Below are 25,326 nucleotides of genomic sequence, written 5' to 3' on the forward strand. Positions count from 1 at the left end.
TGAGCACGTATGGATTCTTTTATAAAAGCACCCCCTGGATGCAGGGCTTGGTTCTCCCGGCTGCTTGCTAATTTTGCATAGCAGTTAAAACTGACTTCTCAAAATCGGCTATCCAAATACAGTTCGAGAATGTTCCACGTAGTTCCTCAAAGGTCTTAGATAACCTCTAGCCTCTAGATTTTCAAACCCAAAGGGGAAGAACTTGCATAATTGCTAAATTCCCAGTTAGAGTGTTCTGGAAGAGGATACGGTAATCCAAAACTATACATTAATTCAAAACCTCCCCGCTCCTGGGCAGCAAGGAGCCAGCATATGCCTCCTTTTAAAATCTATTCTACCTATTCACTGACCGCGCAGGGCTGGGCCACATGGTCCTCCCTTGCAGCCAGTCAGCTGTGAGCAGCAGATGGGATCATTTGCATTTTTCTTTTTATACTTTTTTTGACCGGCAAATTAAAGGACTTTTAAAAAAAAATTTACATTCTCATTGTTTGCCTAAAATACAAACATGGCTTAACTGTTGGTTTGGGCTTCCCTGACCCTCACATGTCACACCCATTCAAGTGACTGAGACTTGAGAAAATACCCGAGGGGTAGGTTTCGTATTTATCAACCTGGAATCTCCAGTCCGGGAGTTAAAAGTAAAAAGAGTCAGCCTTTATTGAGTTGGTGACTCGTGTTTTTCTATTTTAAGAGCTCGGCGCAGATATCCCGTGGGTTTGTCTGTTGCATGTGGGTCTGTAAGCGCGCGCACTTCTAAATCTCTCTGGCTCTGCAGCCTCAAACCTCAAAACTTCGGGTTACAAGTAGAAGGCAGATTTTTAGCTCTTAGGCTCACAACAGAGGGCGGCCACCCTGCTGGGGGAGTGGCCAGAATCAGTGTTTCCCAGCGCTAGGGTCGCTCTCCCGCGGCCCGCCAGACTCCATGCCGGCTCCGCGGGGCTGCAGGGGCCACTCGGGTCCCCGCGCCCCGGTGTCTTTGTGCCGACCGCGGCGCGGGAATACTCTCCCGGGGGGCCTGGGCCACAGCCGAGAAACCAAAACTGCGTGAGAGGCGCGGGCGCCAGGGGAGGAGGCGCCCCGCACAGTCGCGGAGGAAAAAAAAAAAAAGTAGAAAAAGAGGCTTTTCAGGTCAAACTCCTTGGGTCTGAGAAACCACGTTTTAGAGAAATGACTCGCAGCGGGAGAACCGAGGGTGGGCAGGGGACATTGTTAACCAGCGCTGGCCCGCCGCACCGTGGGTGCACGGCCGCCGCCCCCCGCCTGGGGCAGCGGGCGCGGGCCCACGTGGAGCGGCGCGGCACCGGATGAGCGCGCCGGGCCGCCCCGGTCCCCGGAGTGCGCGCCCCAGCTCCCCGCCGCGGCCGTTCACGCCCGAGCGCCGCCGCCGGTCCCGCGTGTGCCCCGCTGAGGGGGAGGGGCGGGCCAGGGGTGGGGGCGGAGGGGTTGTGGTTCCACTGCAGCGGGGGCTCCTGTGTCCTTGTGCGGAAATGACACACGGAGTCCCGTCACGTCACGCGAGAGCGCAGCGCACGGACACACACAAAGAGAGGGGAAAATACACGGCACCCGCCCGCTGCCCCCAGCAACTCCCCGGGCCGCCCCGGCCTGGCCCTCCGCGCGCGGCCCCCACTCCCCGGACCCGCGCTCCCTTCACCCCCCACGTGGCGCCCCAACTCGGCGCGGGCCCGCTCTGCAAAGTACAGAACTCGTGTCCCAGGTAAGTGCGGGGCGGATCAAGCCGGCCGCGCGGTGGCGGCGGCGGCTCCGGAGCAGACGGACGGGAGGGTGGCTGCAACATCCATGCCGGGGTGGGGGCGGGAGCAAGGGAGGGGACGCGCAGGGGGGCTGCCCTGAGCGCGCCCGCCGGGAGGAGCGCCCACCCCCGCGCCGGGCCGAGCCGCGACCGGGCGCCCGGCGCCCACGGGCTCACCGCGCCCATTGTGCCGCGCGCCCCTTTGTGCCCGCTCGGAACGCGGCGGCTCCATGGCGTTCCGGGGAGCACGCGCGCTGCGCGGGGGCGGGGGGAAACGCACAGTGGAACCGTCCGCGCCGCCGCCCCACTCGCGCCGTGCGCGGGCCCCACACCCTTGCCGGGCGCCGCGATGGAGCGGCCGGGGCCGCCGGAAGGCTCTGCGAAGCCGGCGGTGGGCTCGCCCTCGGCCGGGCTGCGGCGGGGGACGGCTCGGCGTGCAGAAGGGGGTGTCAGAGCAGCAGCAGGGGGCGGGGACTGGAGGGAGATGCCCGAGCGGGGAGCGGGAGGCCCGAGAAGCCGCCACTCGGAGGGACGCTGCCTCCGGAGTCAGCAAATGGAGCAAGGCAGGCCCGCGGCGGCGGCGGCGGCCGGGAGCGGACTGGGACGGGCCCCGCCGCTAGGGGGCGCAGCGCTCCCTTCCCGGCTGTCCACGGCGCAGTTCGCGGTTCGCGCTGCCCGGGAGCTGGAGGCGGGCCCGGCGCCTTGGGCGTGCGCCCGGCTGGCGCGAGGCCTTCCCGGCCGGCCGCGGAGCCGAAGCTGGGGCGCCCACCGCCCCTCGTGATCGCCCCCCCTTTCTTGTAAACGTGAGTTCCCACGCAGACTTGGTCTCGCCGGGTCGGTGAGTTGTGCTGCAGCGCCCGTGAGGGCCTTGCGTGTCGACACATTTTTTTTTTCCAAGGTGTTTTTGCAAAGGTAAAAGTTTGAGCTCAGGTGGCCTGTCGCCAGGCCAAGAATCTTACACGCAATGCAATGCAAATGCCAACCACACAAGGGTGTGCGGAACAGGGCTAAGCACTTAAGAGTCGGAGACGTTCAACTTCGTCTTCTTAATGTAACTTTTGAGAATGCTTCCCGTGCCCCAGGGCAACGCGAAGAGTACCTGCTAGCTGCGCTTTGGGAAACTGAGGCAAGGAAGTGAGCTCTCTGGGCTGGGGCTGGCTCGGGATAGAATCGAGAGGGAGACCGAGGAGATTGTTCTGTTATCCGTGCTCCCAACCCAGCCCCCCAGTTTTTCTCGGGGTGTTTTTTTTAAACCATCCATCCCTGGTTTCCATTTTCATGTCACCATACAGCACCCTGTCGGCTTCCCTCACTCCTAGTACTGAGATTTGCGCAAGGTGTTGAATCACAGTTTTCCATCCCCAGCCACTAACCCACTATCTGATAACTTAGTACGTGCTCAATAAATTTTTGCTAAATAAATGGAGAGCGTCTTGGATTCCAGAACAGTGTATCCTTTCCTACTAGGGGGCTAGCTGCTGTGTGTATGGCCCTTGAAAAATTCACAGAAATCTAGAACCTTTAAAATGTCACATCAAAAACGCCTTCACTGAACATCACTTACCAGAGAGGCCATCTCCTTGATGAGGTAATTTAGCAGAAAAACTTTATGCCTTCCCTTCCTGCACCATGCCCAAAGCACTCGTAATAGTGAGGAGAGACTACTTAGGACCTAGTAGACAGGATGGTCAGCATCCCAATAATCTGTTAAAGGGACGACATGAACACATTTTCTTTACCCTCTTCCTTTTGGTCACTTCTGGGTTCTACGCATCCCTTAAATGAGCAAAAGAAGAGCAGAAGTTCTAATAATTAGACAGAAAAAAATTGAAATAACCTGACAGAGTTTCGATTAGGTGAAAATTTAATCTCCTACAGGAATGTCCCACCTGGCACTTGTTAGAGCTGTCTAGAAAGTCCCTGAAGCAGTGAGGTTCACCCTGGTGAATAATTGGGGGATGTGTCTTAAGTACCTCAAATCTTAAAGTGTAGGAACACATGAAGGTTGCCAGCCAACCAGCAAAAATAATTTGGTGTAAGTGTATGGGAGGTTGGGGTGTAGTGTTTTTTGTTTTTTGTTTTCCCTCCTGGCACTTAGTTTTGATGACATATTATGGTTACTTCCCTATTATTCACTGCCCATTATTGGCTAAAGTAAGTTTGGAGGAATTATTTGTAGAATTAATTTTTGGGGTGAAAGCTTTTCTGTATCCTCTTGATGGTGGCTACAGGGATGTACACATGTTATCTAGAGAGTAAATTTTACTCTATGGTAATCTTAAAACATAAAATCTAAAGTCTCACACACAAAACCATGCCCCCAGACAGATATTTTATGTGCTTAGTGAGCACACAAAATCACCTTTCTCTTGCTGTTTATTTCCTGCTCTTCTCCCCCCTTACCATGTTCCAGTATCTCTTGCAACATTCTTATTTCAGCCCAGGCTCTTGTATTTTCTGGAACTAGCTGCCACACATGACTCGCACATGCCAAGCTAAGGGCTCTCCACGCTGGCATCAGGCCTTCAGTGTGTCAAACAGGAGAAGTGCTGTTGCGCTTGGAGCGGTGTTAATGCGTGGTATGTAAGTCACTGGATGATCGGACTTTATACAAACTATTGTTTTAGAGCTGAGTTTTTCTCAGCAGCTCACCTTCTTCCATTTTTAATTCACCTTGAAACGCGTACAGCTGTCCCTCAATATTCTTGGAGAATTGGGTCCAGGACCCCCTTCAGATACCAAAATTTGCAGTTGCTCAAAGGCCCTTTCAGTGGGTCCTCTGTATTCTGGGAGTCAGAACCCACAGATACGGAAGGCTGACTGTATTTAAAGTCAGCCCTTTTGGTGTTTTGTTCTCTACTAATGGCCACCTCTCTTCTCATCTTGAAAATCAGTGATTTTCAGTTATCACTGGCCAGCAAATACAACACAGTTGCATTGATTATTTAATTGAATAAATCACTTACTACTCTTTTCCTATTTGGAAGGGGCTGTTGGTTTGAGTGTGGCGCTAGTAAGTTAAAGGAGGAGTTTGAGGGGTGGCAGGAAGCTAACACCCGACTGTGCTCCAACTCTGATTAGCTCATGTGGTCACAAGAAAAACACTTGAAAAAGTGGGAAGTACAGAGGAAACTCTGCTTATACTTCGCAGGAAAATTAGTCACCATTGTCCAGTTGGTCACATGAGTGGCTTCTGGGATACGCTGGCCCTCCTTTCCTCCTTGACCCCAGCTTCTCTTAGATACCAAGGTTAAAGTTAAAGTAGAGTCTGGCTCCTCCTACCATTGATGTCCAAGGAGGTAGCCCTTCTCAAGGTCAGGGAGGGCTTAATAAGTAAGTAGAAGCCTTTAGCTGAGAACATGTCACATATAGTCACATTCAGAAAATGCAGTGTCTGAAGGGTGAAACGCCACATCGCAGGCAGGCACGGCTGCGCGGTTGTCCGCCGCTGCGTGCTGAAAGATGAGGTGGTGCTCTGACTGAATAAGGAAGGCAGCGACAATTACAGCTTTAGAAAAACTCGGGGGAAAATTGCCCTGGTTTTGTGAGTACTGGTATTTTTCAAACTGCATTTGCAGATGTGTCTAAAAATAAAAACAAATTGCAAACATGTCCTTTAAGTCCCATGGGTAGGATGCCCTTGCCAAGAGGGCTGGGTTCTGAGAACCCCGAGGCTCCCAGCCACTCCTGCAGACGCAGACTGAGCCCTGCAAGAGTAGATGGCATGGGAACATTCTTCCTGTCCTTAGGGAGAGCATTTTGATTTCACCCCTTCCAGTTTAATGTTTGTTTCTTTCATTTGAAAGAAACATTACTAAACCTTTTAAAAAGTTTTAAACCATCTTATTTAATTTTACAGTTTTTAAAAGCATTCACTATTAAGATGCACTTTAAACATCTTTTTTTTTTAAGAAGCTTTATAGTAGGTAACATTTCCTGAGTACTGTAAGCCAGGCACTTACTTTCTCCTTTGTAGTTTCACAGAGTCTCTAGGAGGTAAGGTAGTGTGTGCAGCTGCCTTGTAAGAAAAAAGCGCCAAGGCTTGGGTGGTTAAGCCACTTGCCCAGGGTTAGAAGCTAAACATAGCTAGAACCCGGATTCTGTCTGCCTCTGAAGTTTAGTAGGGAATTCCACTTTCTTCCTCGTCGGCTGCTTTGGTCCCTACCTTGGTGGTCTGAGGGCCTGTCTGGCTCATTGACTTGCTCCTGCATCAGAGCCCAGCCTACAAATGGGTACTCAGCAGGGAAGGGAGAAAGCAAAGCAGGGATGGTTATTAGTGTCCCCTTCAGTCCCAGCTCTTCTTGGAGGGCTGGAATGAAGCCATCACTTCCGAGTCCACCCCACCTCTTTCTCCTCGCCTTGCTCTGCAGCAGCCCCCCTCCAAGGGAGGTACAGCTTACTGGTCCCTCTGGTCCTCTTTCTGCAGAGTAAGTGAGGATTGCACAGGTGAACGTGTGGACACTCAGACCTTGGAGCCAGCGCTACGTGAATGTTAATGGCTGTCCTCCCTTTCTATGTTTAATCTTTAAAAATCAGTATGACCTGCAGTGGGGAGGTTTCATGAAGTCAGATCATGTGGATTGGCAGGATGAAGTAGGCTTTTGTTAGGTCCTCGTTAAACTGTTTAAATCCTTGTTTGTTTTATTAATAACACTTTTTAAATGATCTGGGCCTGTCCTCCCTGCTTTACCTTTTGTATATGGCATTGCTGCATGGCCACCATCCCCAGGGTCTCAGGTTCTGATCACATTCCCCTCCTGGGGCTCACGTTCTCAAGAATTTGCTCAGGTGGTGCAAGTTTGCCTCGACACAGGAGTGGAGGTCGGGGGAACATGCCCAGAGTGGCCTGAGGTCAGGGCTGCCCGGCCAGGTCTATGAACCGAACCTCAGCCTGGGGTGAGTCCCAGGTCCCGTGGATGTTTCCGATGTTGTGGGGCAGAATCCTGAGTCAGCTGGCTGGGATTTGAACGGCGAGGTTTCAGGAAGCCCAAGTACTTCCCATTTCTGGGCCTGCTGCTTGTCCTGCGTGACTCTGGGCAGCCGCAAGCCTCCAGCGCCTCTGATTAGCCCCCGCGCTGTTCTCGCGGGAGCCCTGGGCTGGCTGCTGTCAGGAGCGCAAATCTCTTAAAGAACTCGACAGGTGCCCCGGGTCTCTCCCAGCCCGCTGTGGGTGGCACTAGAGGACATTTTCCTTTGGCAACCTGTTGGGTACTTAAGGCAGAGACCAGTGATCCTGTGCGGGTAGAGGGCTTTACCAAGAAATCGCCACGCCGGGTGCCCCCTGCTCACCTTACTGTGGTCTTGCATCCAGCTCTTAGCAAGGACAGTTTCCCCAGTCAGATGCTTGTGACTCCTTCTTACGCACTTTGAGCTGGTGACCTCAGCACACTCCTTCCTTTTTCTGTAACCCAGCTACTCCTCAGCTCCCCAGATCTCCCCTCCCCTCTCCCCACTGCCCCATGCTGCTTCACCCTGGAGCCAGGGCCCCTGGGGCAGGCCCCTGATTTGCCCAGTTTGGTCCAGTTTTGAGGAATCAGGGATGGAGGGCTCCAGGTGCTGGTCAGAATGTCTCCCAGGGTGCTCAGACACGAGAGGGCCCCAACGAAAGGGCTGTGCATCCATCTTCCAGAATGCAGGAACACAGCAAGTCCAGCCTGGAGAAATGCTCACCTGCTCTCTAGCCCTTTTGTCTCCTGAGCCGGCCGCAGGCTCTCAGTGACCAGGCCTCAGTGCTCCGCTTGGATCCCTGATCCAGAAGCCTTGGTCTGGATTTTTCTTTTCCCTCCCACGAAATATGGCTTATTTTAAAAAACACTCCAAGTATCAGGCAGCGCATTGATAGAACCTACAATGTACCCACCAGGAAATGACATTTCCTTAGTGTTCAAAGCTGATCTTTCCACCTTCCTGTTCACACCTGGGCTTGTAGCTGAGACTTTTTTCTGATCTCCCCCTCTCTCCATACTGAGGAACTTTTTACCCCTTCAGAGGTGATAATTAAAGGACAGTTAGGAAAGAGAGATCCACACTAGTTTGTCAGTTGTTATATTGTTTCTTAGAGCATCAGTATTTAATGCTTACAAGTTAAATGATTTGAATTTTACATTCTTAGCTTGTTGCTGTTTGTAGACAGAATATGACTTGGCTAGGCAGTGAAGATGGCTATACTTCTTATCTTTTCATTAAAATTTTTTTCAAAGAATTGCATGCTCACTATAGGGTATTTGGAAAGCAGAGAAAAATATAAAAAAAAAAGAATCATCCATAATCATCCTAATTGGAGGTAATTAACATTTGGGCATATTTCCTTTCGTCTGCTTTATGGCATTTTTTGATTTTGTAGTTGAGATTTCCCCAGTGAACTTTGACATATGTTATTATTGACTAGGTAACCGTGTGATGAACAACTGATTTTGAACCTTTACACATAATTTAATGCTCAGCTCTTTTCAATAGAGGTTTTGAAGTCATGTGTTGGGAAAATGTGTAGAAGTTGATATCCTAACTTTGTATAATGGAAATAACAATAGTGATCAAAGGTGATCTCAGACCAGGTCACACTGAGTTTGTTGTCAACTTCCATTTTTTCTGCAGCTTTTTGTGGAATTTATCAGTAGTTAATAACAGTTGATGGTACAGAGGGCTTACTCTGAACCAGGGTTTCCACCCTCAGCTGGACCCAAGAGTTCCTGCCCGTGCTCAGCTTAAGATCCACTTGAAGTAAAAAACTCCCTGGCCCAGGTTCTTTGGCCTTCTGGCCTTTACCCATTTCTCATCATAATTTTCAAGTGTGTGAGGCTCTGTAAGTGACTGAAAGATTTGGTTGTAGGTCTTTATAAGCTCACAGTTATGAGGAAGATCAAGATATGCCCATTTAAACATTGACAAAGTTATTTCCAAAGCAAATTTCCCCCCTACAATTTGCTTTAATGTTGTTTCCTCCCCGAGGAAGGTCTTGGGGAAACAAGGAAAGAAGTCTTGTTAGGTATATGTCAGAGGTTACAGTTATTTGTCTCCAGGTCATGAAATTGTAAGCACTGGTGGTCTTCTGCACAGCTGCAGGCTGTGTTTATTAGATGTGAGTAATGGTTGTTATAGAAACCTTAATGTAGTATCTTCTAACCTTGACATTCTGACTGCTCTTTCCTTCCTGTTACTGTTATCTTCTGGTGTTTACCCACCCTCCCCTCCAACAGAAGTTCCCAGAGTTCCGTCTTCACCCTCCAGGGCCTCCCATGTCTACCCTTTGTTGGCTTTGATCTCTGTAAATAAGCTGTACGTTCAGTGGATCCATCCATCAGCACCAGCAGCTCCCCATCACTCAGTGGGGACTGTAGCCACAAAAGCACAGGACAGGGGGCCTGGGGGCCACTCCCAACAGTATGATCCCGAGCATGTTCCTCATTTCTCTAAGCCAGTTTCCTCACTTGTAAAATGAGACTATGAAGAGTTTTTCCACCTCGTAGGATTGTTGAGTACGTTTACCATGGAGCCATTTATCTAGTGTATAGCATCTTCCTCAGGGTCGGCTGTTTCCATGGGGGGTGTGCAAGGAGCAGGAAGGGAATGGCACAGCAGGGTTTCCGCCTTCCCGGATTGCCTAGGTGAGCCAGGGTGTCCCTCTGTCCCCGCCATGCCCCCTTGGATACCTCTATTACCTCCCTCAGTGCTGGCCTTAGCCAGGGACTCCCCACTGGAAGCCCGTTAGCATGCCCCCATCCTTGCTGGTTTTCAGCCCTTCTCTGTCTCCTCCCAAAGAAACGACTCACTCCAAATCCTCATCTCAGAGTCCACTTCTGGGGGAACTCTAAAAAAAGAAGTGATACAGAAACTTCCATGATACATTAAGCGAAAGAAGAAAGGCAACAAGGATCTCAAACCTTTTAGTCTCAGGATCCCTTGATACCCATAAAAAATATTGAGGACCTCAAATTGTTTATATCTGTCAATATTTATTGTGTTAGAAACTGAAACAGAAAAGTGTTTAAATATTTATTCATTCATTTAAAAATAACCAAAATAAAACTATAACAAGTTAATGTCAATAACCTTTTTTTTTATGAATAATAACTTTTTCCAAAAAGAATTAGTGAAAGGAGTGGTACTGTTTACATTTTTGCAGGTCTCTTTAATATCTGACTTAATAGATGACAGATGAGTTTTCATATCTGCCTTTGTATTCAGTCTTTTTGCAAAATAATGCATCAGGTAGCCTCTGGAAAACTCTCCTGCACACCTATGAAAGGAAGGGGGCAACATCTCAGTGTCATTATGCCATGGAAATAGTTTTGAGCTCATGGACCCCCTGAAACAGTCTTGTATATAGTGGTAAACTGGCTCCCCAAAAAGAAAAAAGGAAAAAAAAAACAAAAAACCCCACCCTGTTTGTAAAAGTGTTGATTTCCATAGTGTAAATTCCCACCATGGCCCATTTCAAGCTATAGTGTAAAATAAACTTTCTTATTATTTAAAAAAAAAATCTAGTCATGGACAACTAGTTGTGGAGTTGGGTAGAGACACACAATTGTGGAGTTGGGTAGAGACACACAATCCATGCAGGGCTGTCTGAGCCCGGCTGCCACACTGCACAGTACCCATCACACTTTGAGAACCTCTGATAGAGTATCTCTGGAAGGGCTCACAGGAAAACTCACATCCAAGAAATGGACACAACGTTGTAAACTGACTATACTTAAGTTTAAAAAAATAAGAAATATGACATAATTGCCTCCAAGAGAGTAAACCAGTGACTGGAGGACTGTGGGCTTTTTAACCGAATATCCTTTTATAACCGTTTGAATTTTGTTTCAGATGCATGTATACCTTTTCTTTCATCTAGTCGAAAGAAAAGGGGGGGAAAGACTTTGAGCATTTTTCCTTCTTAAAATGAACTCTAAGTTGACCTATAATTTGTCAATCTTTTCAGCTTTTCCATTTCTTGTGGCATCTCTTAGAACTGGTCCAAGAACCAGTGAATGGTTCTCTCTCCTCTGCATGCCCCTTGTCTTGCTTCACACTTTCTTCTGGTTCTTTGCTGATACTCGGGAGGCAGATTCAGCGGGTTTTCAGCATGAGGCCCAGAGGGAGCCCTGCCAGTTATTGCACGTATGTAGCTAATATAAGCGACTTATCCTTTGTAAGTTGATATTTTTTTAACATTTTTTATTGATTTATAATCATTTTACAGTGTCGTGTCAAATTGTAAGTTGATATTTGAGTGTCTATAAAGCATCTTCTTGTTCTTTAAACATTTGGGATTGCCCTTCCTTTTGTGCTGTTGGTAAACTGAAGGCTTTCTGGTGACCTGGTTTCCCCCCAAACCATGTGCTTTGCATGGAAAATTGAACATTGTCCTTCTTGTCCTATGAAGAAAGTTAGAGACTAGTAGGTATTACAGTAAAATTATACACACTCCTAGGAGCTTTGCAACATTGAAAACCTTTCTTTACCAATGGCAGTCACTTTGCCTGAGGCTTCCTAGGCTATTTGGTCCAAACAGACAAACAAACAAGCATTTTCACTTATTGGATTAACCGCTGGAGACTGGTCCTGTTTGAGAGTTACCCTCCCATAGGTCATCCATGTCTTAGGACCTGTGCTTTTTTTACCTAGAGGCAGCTGCAAGCTTCACGGGTCTCCTTGACACACATGCCCTTCATTTGTTTAAATCTTCCCTTGGGCGTGGTCAGGGGTTTCTCAAGGATGAGAAACAGGCACCCCGTGGGGGAAAGCTGATTTTCAGGGACACATGGATGCATAGTTAGACTGTCTCACAATTTTAGATTCGCAGTGAGAGGAATAAGAGGATTTTGAGGAGAGAATGTTAAAAAGAGAAATTCTACAAAGTCCTGCAGGCAAAGGAGATTGTAATCCTGGCAGCCAATGATAGCTCCTACGTCACCTGTAGTTGTGTAAGCAAAAGGAATTTCTGCGGCATGCTTGGTATCCGGGTGTTCAGTGTCCGCCCAGGATGAGCAGCCTTGTGACCGTCATCTGGGCAGATGGCCAGGAAATAGAGGTAGCAATGTGCGATACCCCTCCTCTTTCTACCCTGCTGGGACCATGTTGATGTGCTGTCTCTGCATTAGCTCGGGATGCCGGGAAGTGATCCACACATCCCATCCCTCTTTTGCAAACTTCCGATTTTTTTTTCTCTATTCAAAGGAGCTTTTCACATTTTTGGTCTTCCCTTCCCAAAGCAAAAGGTAGAACTCACTCCCTCAGCATTCTCTTCAGCTGGAATGCAGGCATGTAACCTAGGCTCCCTGAATTTGGAACATCTACACTTTATAATTTTGGAATTGAGCAGCAGAAATAAACGTGCTAGTTGAGGAAGCAAATATGCAGAGTGTTGATCAATTATGTGAGGACTAGCATATCTGTCTTTGTAGATAGTAATAAAGTTTATATCTAGTTGCCAGTATTAGGGCTATATGTGTCATCTCCCCCAGTTCAGTGGTCCAAAGCCTGGGGGCAGTGGAGATTTCAGTAGATTCATTGAATTTCTGTAGTTCTCATGATTGGTTTTTAGGTTCTGGAGAGCCTGTTAGTCACTTAATGTTCTTTGATCGATTCCCTTTCTGCTTAAAAGAGGGAGGAATGTATTGTGAGGGAGTCTGTATAAGCATGGAGCAGACTAGTTTTCCTGGTAGTGACAAGGAGATGAAAGGAGAGTTCAGGACAGACTGGGATTTCAAAATGCAGAATAGATAAACAAGATTATACTGTATAGCACAGGGAAATATATACAAGATCTTATGGTAGCTCACAGAGAAAAAATGTGACAATGAATATGTATATATGTTCATGTATAACTGAAAAATTGTGCTCTACACTGGAATTTGACACAACATTGTAAAATGATTATAACTCAATAAAAAATGTTAAGAAAGAAAGGAAAGAAAGAGAAAGAAGGAAGGAAAGAGAGAAAGAAAAGAAAAGAAAAGAAAAGAAAAGAAAAGAAGAGTTCGGCTGCTGTTGGACAGAGAGACCCAAGGCTGGAAACTGGCCCCTGCGTTCATCAGAGGAGCCTTAACAGAAGAATGAGGATTCTGTAATTCCCTCTCCTGGTGGCTGACCTGAGATACATACAGACTTGGTTTGAATCCTAGTTCTGCCATCTAATAGCTGTGTGATGCTGGGGCAAATAGCTGCCCCCTGTCCCCTTCCTCCCACTTCCAATATTCAGATATTTTACCTGAATAGAAAATATAATTTTTCTGACTTGTCATTTGAGGTATAATTGACAAATACAAATTGTACCTATTTAAGGTGCACCCCCTTGTTTTTTACCCGTAAAAGTGGGATTGAAATAGCTCAGGGTGACATGGAGGCATACACTAAGTGTCCAGCCAGCGCCTAGCCCCAGGTTCACAGGCTGCAGGTGTTAATGAGGACTGCTTGCCTCTCTCTCCACCACTCGAGCCAGATGCACTTGGTTTTCCAGGCCTTGCAAATGAGAAATTCCCCAGCTTCCCAAAAAGTGTGGCTTCTTTGCTGGCTAGGAGAGAAGTGGCCCGCCACACTATGTTCTGAGTTACTTCTGTGCTAATCTAGCATCTGTCACTGGTCTATAAATGAATACGGAAATGTTTTCCAAAGCAGATGCACTCTGGGCGTCCTGAATGCCCGGGAAGCTGGCCACCCTTTCTTTCCACTGCACCCCCTAAGCCTGCTCAGCCCCTCTGGCCTTTCTCCCACCGCAGGTGGCTCAGGTGTGTGCTCTTCCTTCATCATTTTTCTGACACAAGGTTCAGAGGGAGCCTGGAATTCAGGTGCTAAATTGCCTGCTCTAGTGTCACATGGTGGTGGTTCAGCAAGCAAACGCCTCCCTCGGAGCACATTCTGGGCAGAGGCTCCACCCGGCACCTGCCTGCGCCTCCGCGCCTGCGCACTGCACTCCGCGGACCTCCTTCCTGTAGTGGAATATTGGAGAACCATGGCATCCTCGCTCAGCGCTTGTGGTTCTGTGCTGTATTTTCTCATTGACTCCTCTGTTTTTCTAGGATTTGCTCATCCTTTTAATGCTTTCTATTTAGCCAAAGTCTTTGTGGTTTTTCTCTTATTGTGACCTCCCCCCCCCCCCAAATAAACCATCCGTCATCTCCCTTTCCCAGCTTTTCTCTCCAGAATGTAATTTGTACACTATACTTCCCTCTCCAGCAACCCTGCACTTATTCCTCCTCAGCTGTTCTGCTTCTTCTCACGTCTGCCCTTGACTTGAGGGGATAGGTGGTGTGCCCACGCAGCAGGGCCTCCCAGGGCAGGTGGGGAGCTTGAGCGTTCACCCGGGTGAAGACTCCAGTGCTTTTCCTTCAGACGGTCCCTGACTGCGCTGGGAATCAGGCCTGAGTTTCTGCCCGGCATTGGCCAACCTTGTCTGAAAAGAGTACTGATGCCCACCTTCCTGCCTGTGCCTCATTCTCCGCAGAGACACTCAGGTCGGGTGATGTTATCAAACACGAAGTTTATTTCCTTGGAATACAATGGAAATTGTCTTTGCTAAAATTCACTTCTGGTAAAATGGTTCTTGGACCCTCAAAATTGATTTGTTGGTAATTTTCCCTCAGTCTCACCTGCATTTTATATTTTTCAGATAGAAGATAAGTTTAGTAAGTAGGAATTAATTTGTGTCATTTCAGTTTCAAATGAATCCTAAATTTCCTTATCCATTCCTTTGAAAATTAGTTATCAAGGATGAAAAGAATTGTGGCTGTCATGAAGTTATTCTGACCACAGAGGACAGTGCCGCACATCACAGCACCCTGTTGCTGTATTAGTTTTGAAGTTGTTATCCTGTGCATAGATCACCCAGATACTCTAGCCCTCTTCCCCATTCAGCCACCTAAAACAGGGGACCACACACTATTCCATGCCTGCTCGATGAATGGTTTACTGAACATCATAGGTGACATCCCTCTGCCTATAGCCTGCTTTCCTCTGACCCTTAACCAGAATGGGCACTCAGTGTCTGTAGGCAGCTTCACCAGTTGTGGGAACCACAACTCATCATTGTCAACAGTAAAGGCTGTCATGTGTAGTCTTTTCCAATGTTACAGCCTCCTTTATGCTGTAGTCTATTTATGGACACACTGTTATGCAATTTGGGAAATCTCAAAGATGTAATGGTGCTTTTAATCATGGAGCCGGTTTCATTTCAGTTGGGTTGATGGGAGTCAGGGATAGCTCTGTACCAGACCTTGTAGCCCATACAGGGCACCCCCATCCCCTCCTGCCTCATTCCCTCATCAGTAACAAGAGTGGTGTGGACCATATTTTATGGAGGTTGGAAGCTTTGAGAATCCACAGGACCTCTTTCTCTTCCTTGCTTCTAAATGAAGGGCTAGACTAGCACCATCCAATAAAAATACAATGCAAGCTACATATGTAATTTTATATTTTCTAGTAGCCACATTTTAAAAAGGTGAAATTAATTTTAATATTTTACTTAACCCAATAAGCCTGAAATATTATCATTTTAACACATAATCAGTATAAAAGTTGTTAATGAGATATTTTACATTCTCTTTGCTATGCTGAGTCTTTGAAATCCAGCATGCATCTTACAGTACATCTCCATTTGGATTGGCCACGTTCTGAGTCCTTGGGAGCCACATGTGACTGGTAGCTGCATCATGGACAGCACAAGTCTTTTCAGACCTACTGGAGTCCTAACACCTCAGCTCGGGTCCACAGGGTCCACAGCCTCTATCTGTAGTCAGCCTTTTCATTTTGTGGCTAGAATTTATAACTCAGGGACTAACAAATCATCCAAACTATGGGGTCTTTTTTAAGACTTGATTTTCTGAAATATGTTCCCCTTGTTCTGTAAGTGGCTCTCAGTTGATGCTTTAAGATGTGTTCTGCCCATATAAAGTCTTAGAGAAGCGCTCCTAGCAGGCATACAGGAGGCCTGGCTGCTTCTGAGCAACTGCAAAAACAAGAGTAAGAGGATTACAGTTTTCCTTGATGTTGCAGAGCAGTATTGGCTTAACCTTCTATTGCCAGGGTTGGGAGGGTAAGGGAATTTCTCATGGATTGGGAAAATTAAGGAATAAACAATAAATCAAGACTTCATCTTTGTCTTTTCATTTAGTGGAACAGAAGATGAATGCAACTGAATTCAGTGAAGATGTAGAAGAAGGTAAAAAAGCCTCTTTTAAAATATTTTAACTTAATATTTTTATTAGGTCATACATTCAAATGGTTTAAAAATATTAAGAGATACATGATGAAAAATGTCAGAAAATTCTCCTCCCACCCCAGTTCCCATCCCCCTCCACTCATATACCTGTTGTATCTTAAGCATCTTTCCAGAATTACTTTTTTAAAAGCATCATCTAAAAGAGTACTGTTTCTCTCCCTCTAACTCCCCTCGTTCCCCCAAGAGAAGACTTTAAAACCTGTTTTGAACATAATGTTCTTGGAACATGGTTTCATTGTATAGCACTAATGTGGTGACAAATTGCTTGGTTAGAAGGCCAGTTTTATTGTGATTGTTACTCAGACATTGTTGTCTGAGTGAGAGTATCCCAAGGGCAGCCCATATACAACCTGCCGCTCAGGGGACCTTGCATCTTGGTGCTGTCCCGCGGTCTCCCCGCTGAGCCCTATTTCTTCTCTGCCGCAGTTCTAAAGAATAACATTGTGAAAGTGGAGACAGAGGCCGAAGATGCTGCCCTGGACTGCTCGGTGAATTCCAGATCCTCTGAGAAGCACCCTCTGGACGTCTTCACTGCCCTCCAGGACTCCAGCAAGAGAAAGCAACCAGGTGGCGATGGCCCGCCAGACTCCGTCCTGAGCGTGAAGAGGCGGCGGCTGATTCCCGAGGTGAGGGCGCAGCCCCTTCTACAGTTTGCTTGGGCTCTTAACTCTCTGATGAGACGCAGAATCTCTCTCCTCGGGGGGCACGCGGGCAGCTACGAAATCACTGGGCATGAGAAGCTTGCATTTCAGCTATCCCATCTCTGGCTTAAGTTTTCTAGAAGGTGTCTTTAACTGGAATTGTTGTCTGTGTCTGAATTCATTGTTAGGGTGAGGGGAGTCTTCCCCATGCAGCTGCTTTTAAGGTCTTCGTTTTGCTTTGCTACACAGGGAAGGCAGGCACTTGTTGATAGCAAGGACTATTAATGAGAGCTTACCACATGTCACATGGTGCACACGTTACAGGGACTCCTGGAGAAGGTCAGGATTAGCAGGTCTTTTCCTAAATCAAATCCACCTTTTCTGTCTATTAGGGGAGCCTGTTCAGTGAATCTTTTTGTAAAGAGGAGATTATTTTATAACATGCCTGTTATCACTAACCTACCTATGTTATGAATTTACTTTATTTCTTTATCACCTGCTGGCTTTATTGAACTTTGCTAAATTCTGAGAGAGAGAAAATAGAACTGGACATGGTGGTCCCTCTAGCAGCCTGCAGTCCGGATAGGAGACAAGACAGGCACACAGAACAGTTAAGACTGAGGAGAGAGAGGAGTTTGGGAGATGAAGTGTCTGGCCCGGGAGGCCTGGTCAGCAGAGCCTCCCAGAGAGCAGCAGATCACATCTTAAACTCACAGAACATTTTCCCAAGTTCTCTGACCGAACCTCTCTCTCTCTCATCCTTGATTCTGGCTGCCTAAACCAGCTGTACACCTTGTGACTCTGGGGAAGTTTCAAGTGTGGATGGCAGTTTCCAACAAAGTAAGTCATGCTTGCATATGAAAACTCAGAATCCCACCTGGGGAGATGCCCCCTGTGGCCAGTGAAGTTGCAAAATGGTTAGTGCAATTGCTTGTTTCAAAAACTTTGACCCACTTGCCTTTTTTTTTTAATGTTATATTTTAAACTATCATTTATTATCCTTTACACTAATGATTGGTATATAGGTATTTTCCACTTTTATGCTGTTACAAATAGTGCCACAGGGACATGCATATCCCTAAACCTTGTGCCCTTCTGTGAGTGGTTCTGTGGGTTCGGCTTCTCAAGGTTATTCTGAAAGTGCTGGGAAGCTGGAGGGAAGCTGGAGGAGCGCCATGTTATGTTCCAGAGGGACTCCGGAAAACATTTTCTTCTATGTGTCACATTACATTTCTGCTTATGATCAATTCTGCAGACTCCTTCACGTTTGCAAGTGAAGCCTGAGTTCAAGAAATGGCACAGAAAGTAGAGTGTATTGGTTCACTTTTGCAGAGTGACAAACCATCCCCAAACTTAGCAGCTTATAACAGGCACCATTTTACTTATTCATCGTTCTGTGAGTCAGCTGGTGGTTGCTCTGGTTTGGCCTGATGTGCTTGGGGCCGGGTGGTCAGGGAGGACCTCACTCCCGTATCCGGGCTCACCTGGGCTGGTGGGGTGACTCCATCTTCCCTTTTTGCACTTCCTCAGTGTCTATGAGGAGGAGGCCAGTCCAGGCTTGTTCACATGCCTGGAAGAGTTCCTCAGAGCGAAGAGGGCAGACTCTGGGGAGCAAACACTTTTCACGCCTTTGCGCACATCACATTTGCTCATAGCCCACTAGTCAAAGCAGGTCATGTAGCCAAACCCAGATCAAGGGGTGAAAAAATAGATGCCACCTCCCGAGGGCGGAAGTAACAAAGTCACACTGCAAAGAGGCTTCCACACAAGGACAGCGGAACTGTGGTGGCCATTTCTGTAAGCAGTTGACCACAGCAAGGAACAACCAGCTCTTGTATCAAGAAGGAATTCTGACCACGTGTAGGCTGGTCCGTGGCCTTTGTGGACAGCCCGAAGTCACCCCATTGCCTCGTTGCACAAACCGTGTCGCTCCTCATCTTTTCAGCCAATACATTTTTGTTGTCGTGGCATCGTAGGGATGGGAGTATCTTCATATTCTGGGGGCAGAAGGGGAAGGACAAGGTTCTTAGGATTTGTATTTTAGTTGAATCCTTCAGTGTGTGAAGCAAATCAGGAAAGGTTCTCCATTGGGTGGAGTACCACTGAGGCTCATGGTGGAGCGATTTCTCTGAGCATCACAGGAGTGATGTGAAGGTCGCAGATGCTCTTCTGGATCTGGTGAAGCAACAGCTTTGTCTGGCCAGAGCTTCAGGCATCATCCAGGAATTCTGACATGTTTGGAGAAAAGGGAACCAGTATACATTTGAGTATTTCTAATATGACTTGTCTAATTTACATATTCTAACTGGTCACCTATGTTTACTTTTCAATGGACTGAATACAGCAGGCAGTTCTGACCCACCAGATTTTGGAGTGGAAATGACGTGTTAAGGCCTGGATTTTATTTTGGGTGTGTTACCAGCTTTGTTCATCTCCCTTAGCATAGATAAAGTGAGGTTGGTATGCCTGCTCCCCATCCTGTTCTGTAAAAAGGATATATGTAAGTGTAAACCTTCTGAAATTCTCAAGCTCCTTGTAGAAAGGTGTCCTGTGAAGTCAGGGCAGCGTTTCCTTTGAAAAGTTTGTGTAAATTGATGTGTCAGTAAATCAGTAGCCTCAGAACCCTGGGGATTTTAGAACAGGCTATCAGTTTTCTGAAATTACAGCATCTGTTGATTTTTCAAAATGGTAATAGTCCTAATTCAGAGTGGATAGTCCTTTATCCTCCCCCTGCGTTTTCTCTGATCCTTACATATGTGTTGGTGGGGGTCTCGGGGGGGTGGTAGAAGCAGGAAGTGTAGATGACTCTTAAGCACTGTCATCACAGCGTGAGATGGAAGAATGGGAGGCGAAAAGAGCAGTAACCACGAAGAGGGGGAAAGAGGTATGTTAACAGCTCTTGACTGCCTACTTGACAACTAGCCCCACTCCTTTTCTTGTTTCATTTGATCTGTATGCCAGTGATGAGAGAATTAATATCTCATATCTCCCCCAGACAGAAGAGCAAACTCAAACAAAGCATATGTTAAAATCCAGTGCCAGGATGCCAGTAGGGCAGCCTCGTTTGTGGTGTGAGGTCAGGAGGACTGGGAACACACAGCTCCCTGCTCCCCACCCTGGAGGTGAGCCTCACCTCCTCTGATCCAGCTCAGAGAACTGATCAGTTCCAGAATGAGCGGAGACTGGGCTCCAGTGAAAGAGAGTTCACTGTGAGGCCTTTGGCCTGTGACGTGACCTCCCAGATTCAGGTTCCTCCATGGTGATGCCAGCTGACCCCACTCCTGACATTGGGTTCTTGGATAGCTCACTGAGATGACCCTTGGAAGGAGCCCAGCCCAGGGCCGCCCTGGGTCAGCCTCCAGGAATGTTTACTGCTCCTCAACTCCTGTCTCCAAATCCCACCCCTGTGGTCGGTCAGCTGTCTCCCTCCACATTTATCAGGAGGAAAATGACATGGAATTGCCAAGAGAGGCCAGCTGACACCCTCTAGGACACTCCAGGGCCCAGCACCCTAGATTCCAACCCCTTTCAAACATCTCCCTTGACCCCAGGGAAAGGACATGAGGGGGAAGCAGGGAGGATTTGAGCGGTGGCCCTGATGCTAAAGATACGGCACATTCAGACTCCTATCGGTGCTGACGGCTTGTTTATGAGTGACATTTAGGTCAGTGCTGAGAAGAAAAATAAAACCTCCCTCAAAAAAAATCTAACAAAAGGCTGTATAAAGGCTTACTTGGCACCTCCACTGGGAAAGGCTTCATAGCCAAATACAGCAGATGTGGGAGGTGAGTAGCCAGCGTTTTTATTGCTAATCATCTTTTTGTCCACGGAAGTGGGGGTGATATTCAAGAGCCCTATGCCAGGCAGAAGTTAGCTTTGTTCTCGCAGAGTTCTTTGTTTATTTGTTTTTAATCCTGAAGTGTCACTGTGGTTTGTTTTTCAATTGGAGAATGGAAATGCCATCTCATTCACTCAGTGCAAACGGGCCGAACACCTCCTGAGTGTCAATAACTGGTACCAGCTGGAGAGTCGCAGTCATTTCCACAACCCCAGCAGATAGGTACTGTGGCCGTCCCCATTTCAACAAGGTGCGAAGAAGCCAGCACTACCAAGCCTGCTCGATTTGGAACTGTGCACTTAAACACTGGTGGCCCTGAGCGCTGTGGGGTATTTGTAAGATGCAGTGAGGAGCCTTTGAGGATGCCCTGCCCTGCTATTTTGCCATCTCTCTGCTCTTTCTCTTCTCCCTACACTAGAGTTGCTTTATCTCCCCAGCTGCTAATTTTTTTCAGGCACAATAGTGCATTCTCCATCCTCACCACGCACTCAGCAGTATGAGGATGACCCAAAGGATAAAAGCCATGAAGGCAGAGACTGGCTTGTTCCCTGTGTCCCCAGGACCTTGCACAGTGCCTGTCAGGCACTCGGTAATCTCAGTAATACTTGTTTACTGGCTCTGTGTGGTTGAGAGCTCTTCCATTCCTGCTTGCAGACTACATCTGGTCATTTAATGATGACAATAATGAAGTCAAACATTCTTTTGAAAATGAAAAAGGTAAAGCATCACCCCTGCCTCAATTATTTGGAGGTGGGTGGTGATGCCAGCCCCCTAGGGGCCCTTCCTCATGCTCTGCCCTTGATGCCACATTAATTCTGAACTCCTCACTCCTCTGAAGGCATGCTGCTTCCTTGGTGTTCCAGTTTGCTGACTCTCTGGGCACCATGTAGCCACTCATCATTTGCTGAACTGAATTCAATGACTGCTCTTGGATTTCGAGTCCTGGGGAAGATGTTCAGTGCCTGGAGCATCTCCACGGCATCTCAGTCCCTAAGATGTCGCTGGGCACAGACACATGGAATCGCCCCTCAATAGTCTACTGGGCCCTCACTTTAAACTCTCCGTCAACCTCTTTCTGATCAGATTTTCCAGCCGAGAGATTTGGGCATTCCCTCTTGAGTCTAAGGGTGCTGGTGGTAGAACGCAATGCGCGGATCAGATCCAGGGTAGATGCTGGCAGTGCAGAGCCTGAGCTGTGCTGCAGAGTTCCCATATGGTTGGAAGATGAGCCTCGGAGAATCGGGAATGGTGTCAGCCAGACACCACTGCCAAGTAGCACAGATTTAAAGATTTCTTGATACTCCTAGACAGCTGAGCAGAGATTTTATCAGCAGCAGCAAATGCAGCCAGCCCATCGTCACCTTGGCAGCATTTGTGGAGTTAATTGGAGCACTAAGTTGACAGGACACCAGTGTGGGGATATCGAAGAACCTTCTCTTGTCTTGGTGCTTGTGTCATGTTTTGTGTTGAATTGTGGATCCAAGGTCTCTGGGAGTGAGGAATGTTGCCCTCTGCTGGGACTCTAGGTTAATTTTTTATTCAAGCAAGTTAGCCAGAAATGTTTCTATTGATGGCAGTGTTTCTAACATGCTTGGTAGAAACAAACATTTTTATTAATGAGGCTGAATAGTGAGAGTTATAGGGGGGATTTCCATACTCTGGCCTCCGCCTGCTGTAGGAATGTGGGGAGTCAAAGGACTTCTGTTCGTTTTGTTCACACAGTTCACCCAGAGACTTGTTCCTGTGCTTATTCTCTACGCTGGGTGTTCATGAGGGCAGATCCCCCCGCCCCCAAGAACGTGTACTCCAGCTGCGTGGAATGTGAGTTTCTGGTCATCTCTCTCTGCGCAGAATCTTGTTTTAAATGTATTAGTGGAACTGCTTGTTAAAATGCCTTTGCCCCTTTTCTAAAATCAGTTGTAATGTGTATGGCTTTTTAAATGATTGGCATTACACGTTCAAATTTCTATGTTGGTAAAACCTCATGGAAATCTCATGACCACAGGACCTCCAAAATTATTTTGGTGTAATAGAATTTAAGGTGAGTAAGCTGCTAAAAATCTAATTTACAGTCTAGGAATTAGCAGGTAAGACAATTTGAATTTATTGGGGCAATGCTTTTCAACAGTGACCCACAGTTATAAATACATCTTACAGAGCCGTACGGTTCACATGTATGGATTTGTATGTAAATATATAGACAGGGAAACAGAACAGAACTTGAATTTACTTACTGTGTGCAGTGCCCTCTGATATTTTCTGTTCTGTTTTCTTTTTTTCCTTTCTTTCTGTCTCTCTTATCATTCATACTTCCTCCTTCTCTCCCTCTTTCTTACATGCTGGTCTTCACCCATCAAATCAGTATTATCATTTACTAACAGTCCACATGATGATCCACAATTCCAAACTGCTACATCAGGGGTAAAGATTTTCAACCATCTCCATCCCTTCCTTTCTCCAAGTTTCGGATGTGTGTGTATGTAGTTTCTCTTTCCTTTATTCCTTCCTTTTAAAAATTATCCTCTTGTTTTCTGCCAGATAGCAGAACTGAAGAACTGACAAGAGCTTGAAACCCCCCTTCAGCTCAGCTGTCCTTCCTGTACTCCTCCCAGCCCCAGCCTATAGGGCAGACAGACCTCCAAAAATGCCTTCCTGTGACTGGCTTTCCCTGCCATGCTGTGGGAAAGTTCTCTTACTTACTGATTGAGAGTAATCATTACAACTAATTCGATAAAAGGCCCATGGTATTCTCACTGCTCTGGCTTGGGAAGAGCATTGTTTAATAATAATCATACTGGGTGGGGAGGGTATAGCTCAGTGGTAGAGCACATGCTTAGCATGTATGAGGTCCTAGGTTCAATCCCCAGTACCTCCTCTAAAATGAATAAGTAAATAAATAAAGCTGATTACCTCCCCCCAAACAAGCAAAAAACCAAAATAAGTAAATAAAGTATTAAAAGTAATAACAATAATAATCATACTGTAACAGTAAATATTTAAGGACTTACTGTGATTCAGACACCAGCTCAGCACTTCACATACATTATCTCAGTATGTCCTCAAAGCTGCCCTGTGAGACAGGTCCCATTGTATATCCCGGAGTTACACACAGGAAGTGGAGGCACGAAAACTCACACAGAGGACCTATCCACTCCTTTCTGCCTATCTACAGTTGTGTTATTCATAAAGCCAGTGGCCTCTCTGAACAGCTTCTTTTTCCTAAGCATATATTTGAGAGTAGTAGACACCTTGCTTAACAAACATTCGTTGAGCTCTTCTGTGTCCCAGGCACTTTGCAAGACACTAGGGGTAGACTCAGGAATGACCTGGTCCCATACATCATGCAGTGTGATGAGGATGGGGTAGCTCGGTGAGGAGACCCCATGAGAGAGAGGGGCTGGTGGCAGGCTCCCCCTAGCCCAGCATGCCCCTGGTCCTTTGCTCATGGGAAGGTTTTGGGCAGGGGTGGAGGGGTTGGGGGCAGGAGGGACAGGGGCCTCTGACTTATCATCAGCTTATACAAACAAACCCTGAAGAAAGTATTGGCTACCTCTGTGGGATAATTAAAACACCTAAAAGAATTCCTTTATCTTCAGGTTCCTGAGAGTATAAAGTAGCAGTTCTTTTGCATGGTTGTTGTCAACAGAGATGCAAGAGAAAAATTAACCTTTGTCTAATATGAGTCCAGTGATTCTGTTATCTAAAAGAGAGGGTCCAGGAGGTAATTCATTAATTTAAATGAACCATAACATGTGGGATGTTCAGAAGGATCAAAGTTTCATATAAGACCTCATGGTTTCTTTCCACCCTGGGCCTACATGTTGCTAACCTGCTGTTGCAACTCCAGCCCCTTGAGATTGTCTCTTCTTCCCTGCATTTTTTTAGGCTGCAAGAGAAAAGCACCTCATGTACTATTGTGCTTGGCATTAGTTATCAGAATGCTTACAAATGATCCTGAATCTGCCTGGATGAGATAAACTGAGGGCAGACTCTGTCTTCCAGGCCCTGGCCACCCAGAGAGGCCCAACAGCTTGTTAGAAATGCAGAGCCAGGAATCAGAATCTGTATTCTAACTAAAGCCCAAGCAATTCATATGGATATTAGACTTCAAAAGCACTGGGCTAGGCCAGGCTATGCCAACCTTATTTCTCCCCAGGCAGGGAAGCATCCTAAGGATGCACTTTGTTCCTGTCATTTTCTAGTTGCCCGAGGCACGTGCATGACTAGGGAAGTATATGCTCTGTGCTTCAGCCCTGCCTGCTGCCCTGACACCCAGCAGTGCTCACCATCTAGGTCTTCTGCTTAATTAGGCCCTCAAAAGTATATTCTAGTACGTTTTGGGGTCAAATTCAACATTTATCAAAAACAGATTTATGACTGAAATATAATGAATAGCACATATTTTAAGTGTACCGTTTGATGGGGGGAGGGTATGGCTCAGTGGTAGAGTGCGTGCTTAGCATGCACAAAGTCCTGGGTTTGATCTCCAGTACCTCCATTAAATAAATAAATGAATAAGTAAATAAGCCTAATTACTCCCCACCCCCAAAAAGCACAACAAAAAAAACTTAAAGCATACCATTTGAAACGTTTTGACGTTTATACTGGTGAAACCACGCCACAGTCAGAATGAGAAACATATCCATCATCTACTACCATGAAAGTTTCCTTGTGTCCCATCTCCAGGTAACTGCTACTCTGCTTTCTGTTAGATAAGTTTGCATTTTCTAGTATAAAGTCTGGCTTCTTTTGTCTGATTTTTTTTCACTCAGCTTAATTATTTTGAGATTCACCACGAGTACCATGTCTGTCAGCTCTATTGCTGAGTTGTGTTCCATTGCATGAGTATAACACAGCATATCTATGTACTTGTTGATAAAAATCTGGG

General features: G+C 46.9%; 1 protein-coding gene across 1 annotated transcript in view; it reads left to right on the top strand.

Annotated features, from left to right (window-relative positions):
• The first annotated feature begins 734 nt into the window (after positions 1–734).
• The window catches only part of BEND3 (BEN domain containing 3), a 32,373-nt gene continuing 7,781 nt past the window's right edge, over positions 735–25,326 (top strand). Inside the window, exons 1-3 of the mRNA XM_074368557.1 lie at positions 735–1,720; positions 15,852–15,899; positions 16,386–16,585. Coding sequence (XP_074224658.1) covers positions 15,863–15,899; positions 16,386–16,585 — 237 coding nt within the window. The 5' untranslated portion in view covers positions 735–1,720; positions 15,852–15,862. The remainder of the gene's footprint in view (positions 1,721–15,851; positions 15,900–16,385; positions 16,586–25,326) is intronic.

The sequence above is a fragment of the Camelus bactrianus genome, chromosome 8 (assembly GCF_048773025.1).
Source record: "Camelus bactrianus isolate YW-2024 breed Bactrian camel chromosome 8, ASM4877302v1, whole genome shotgun sequence".
NCBI classification, from domain to species: Eukaryota; Metazoa; Chordata; class Mammalia; order Artiodactyla; family Camelidae; genus Camelus; species Camelus bactrianus.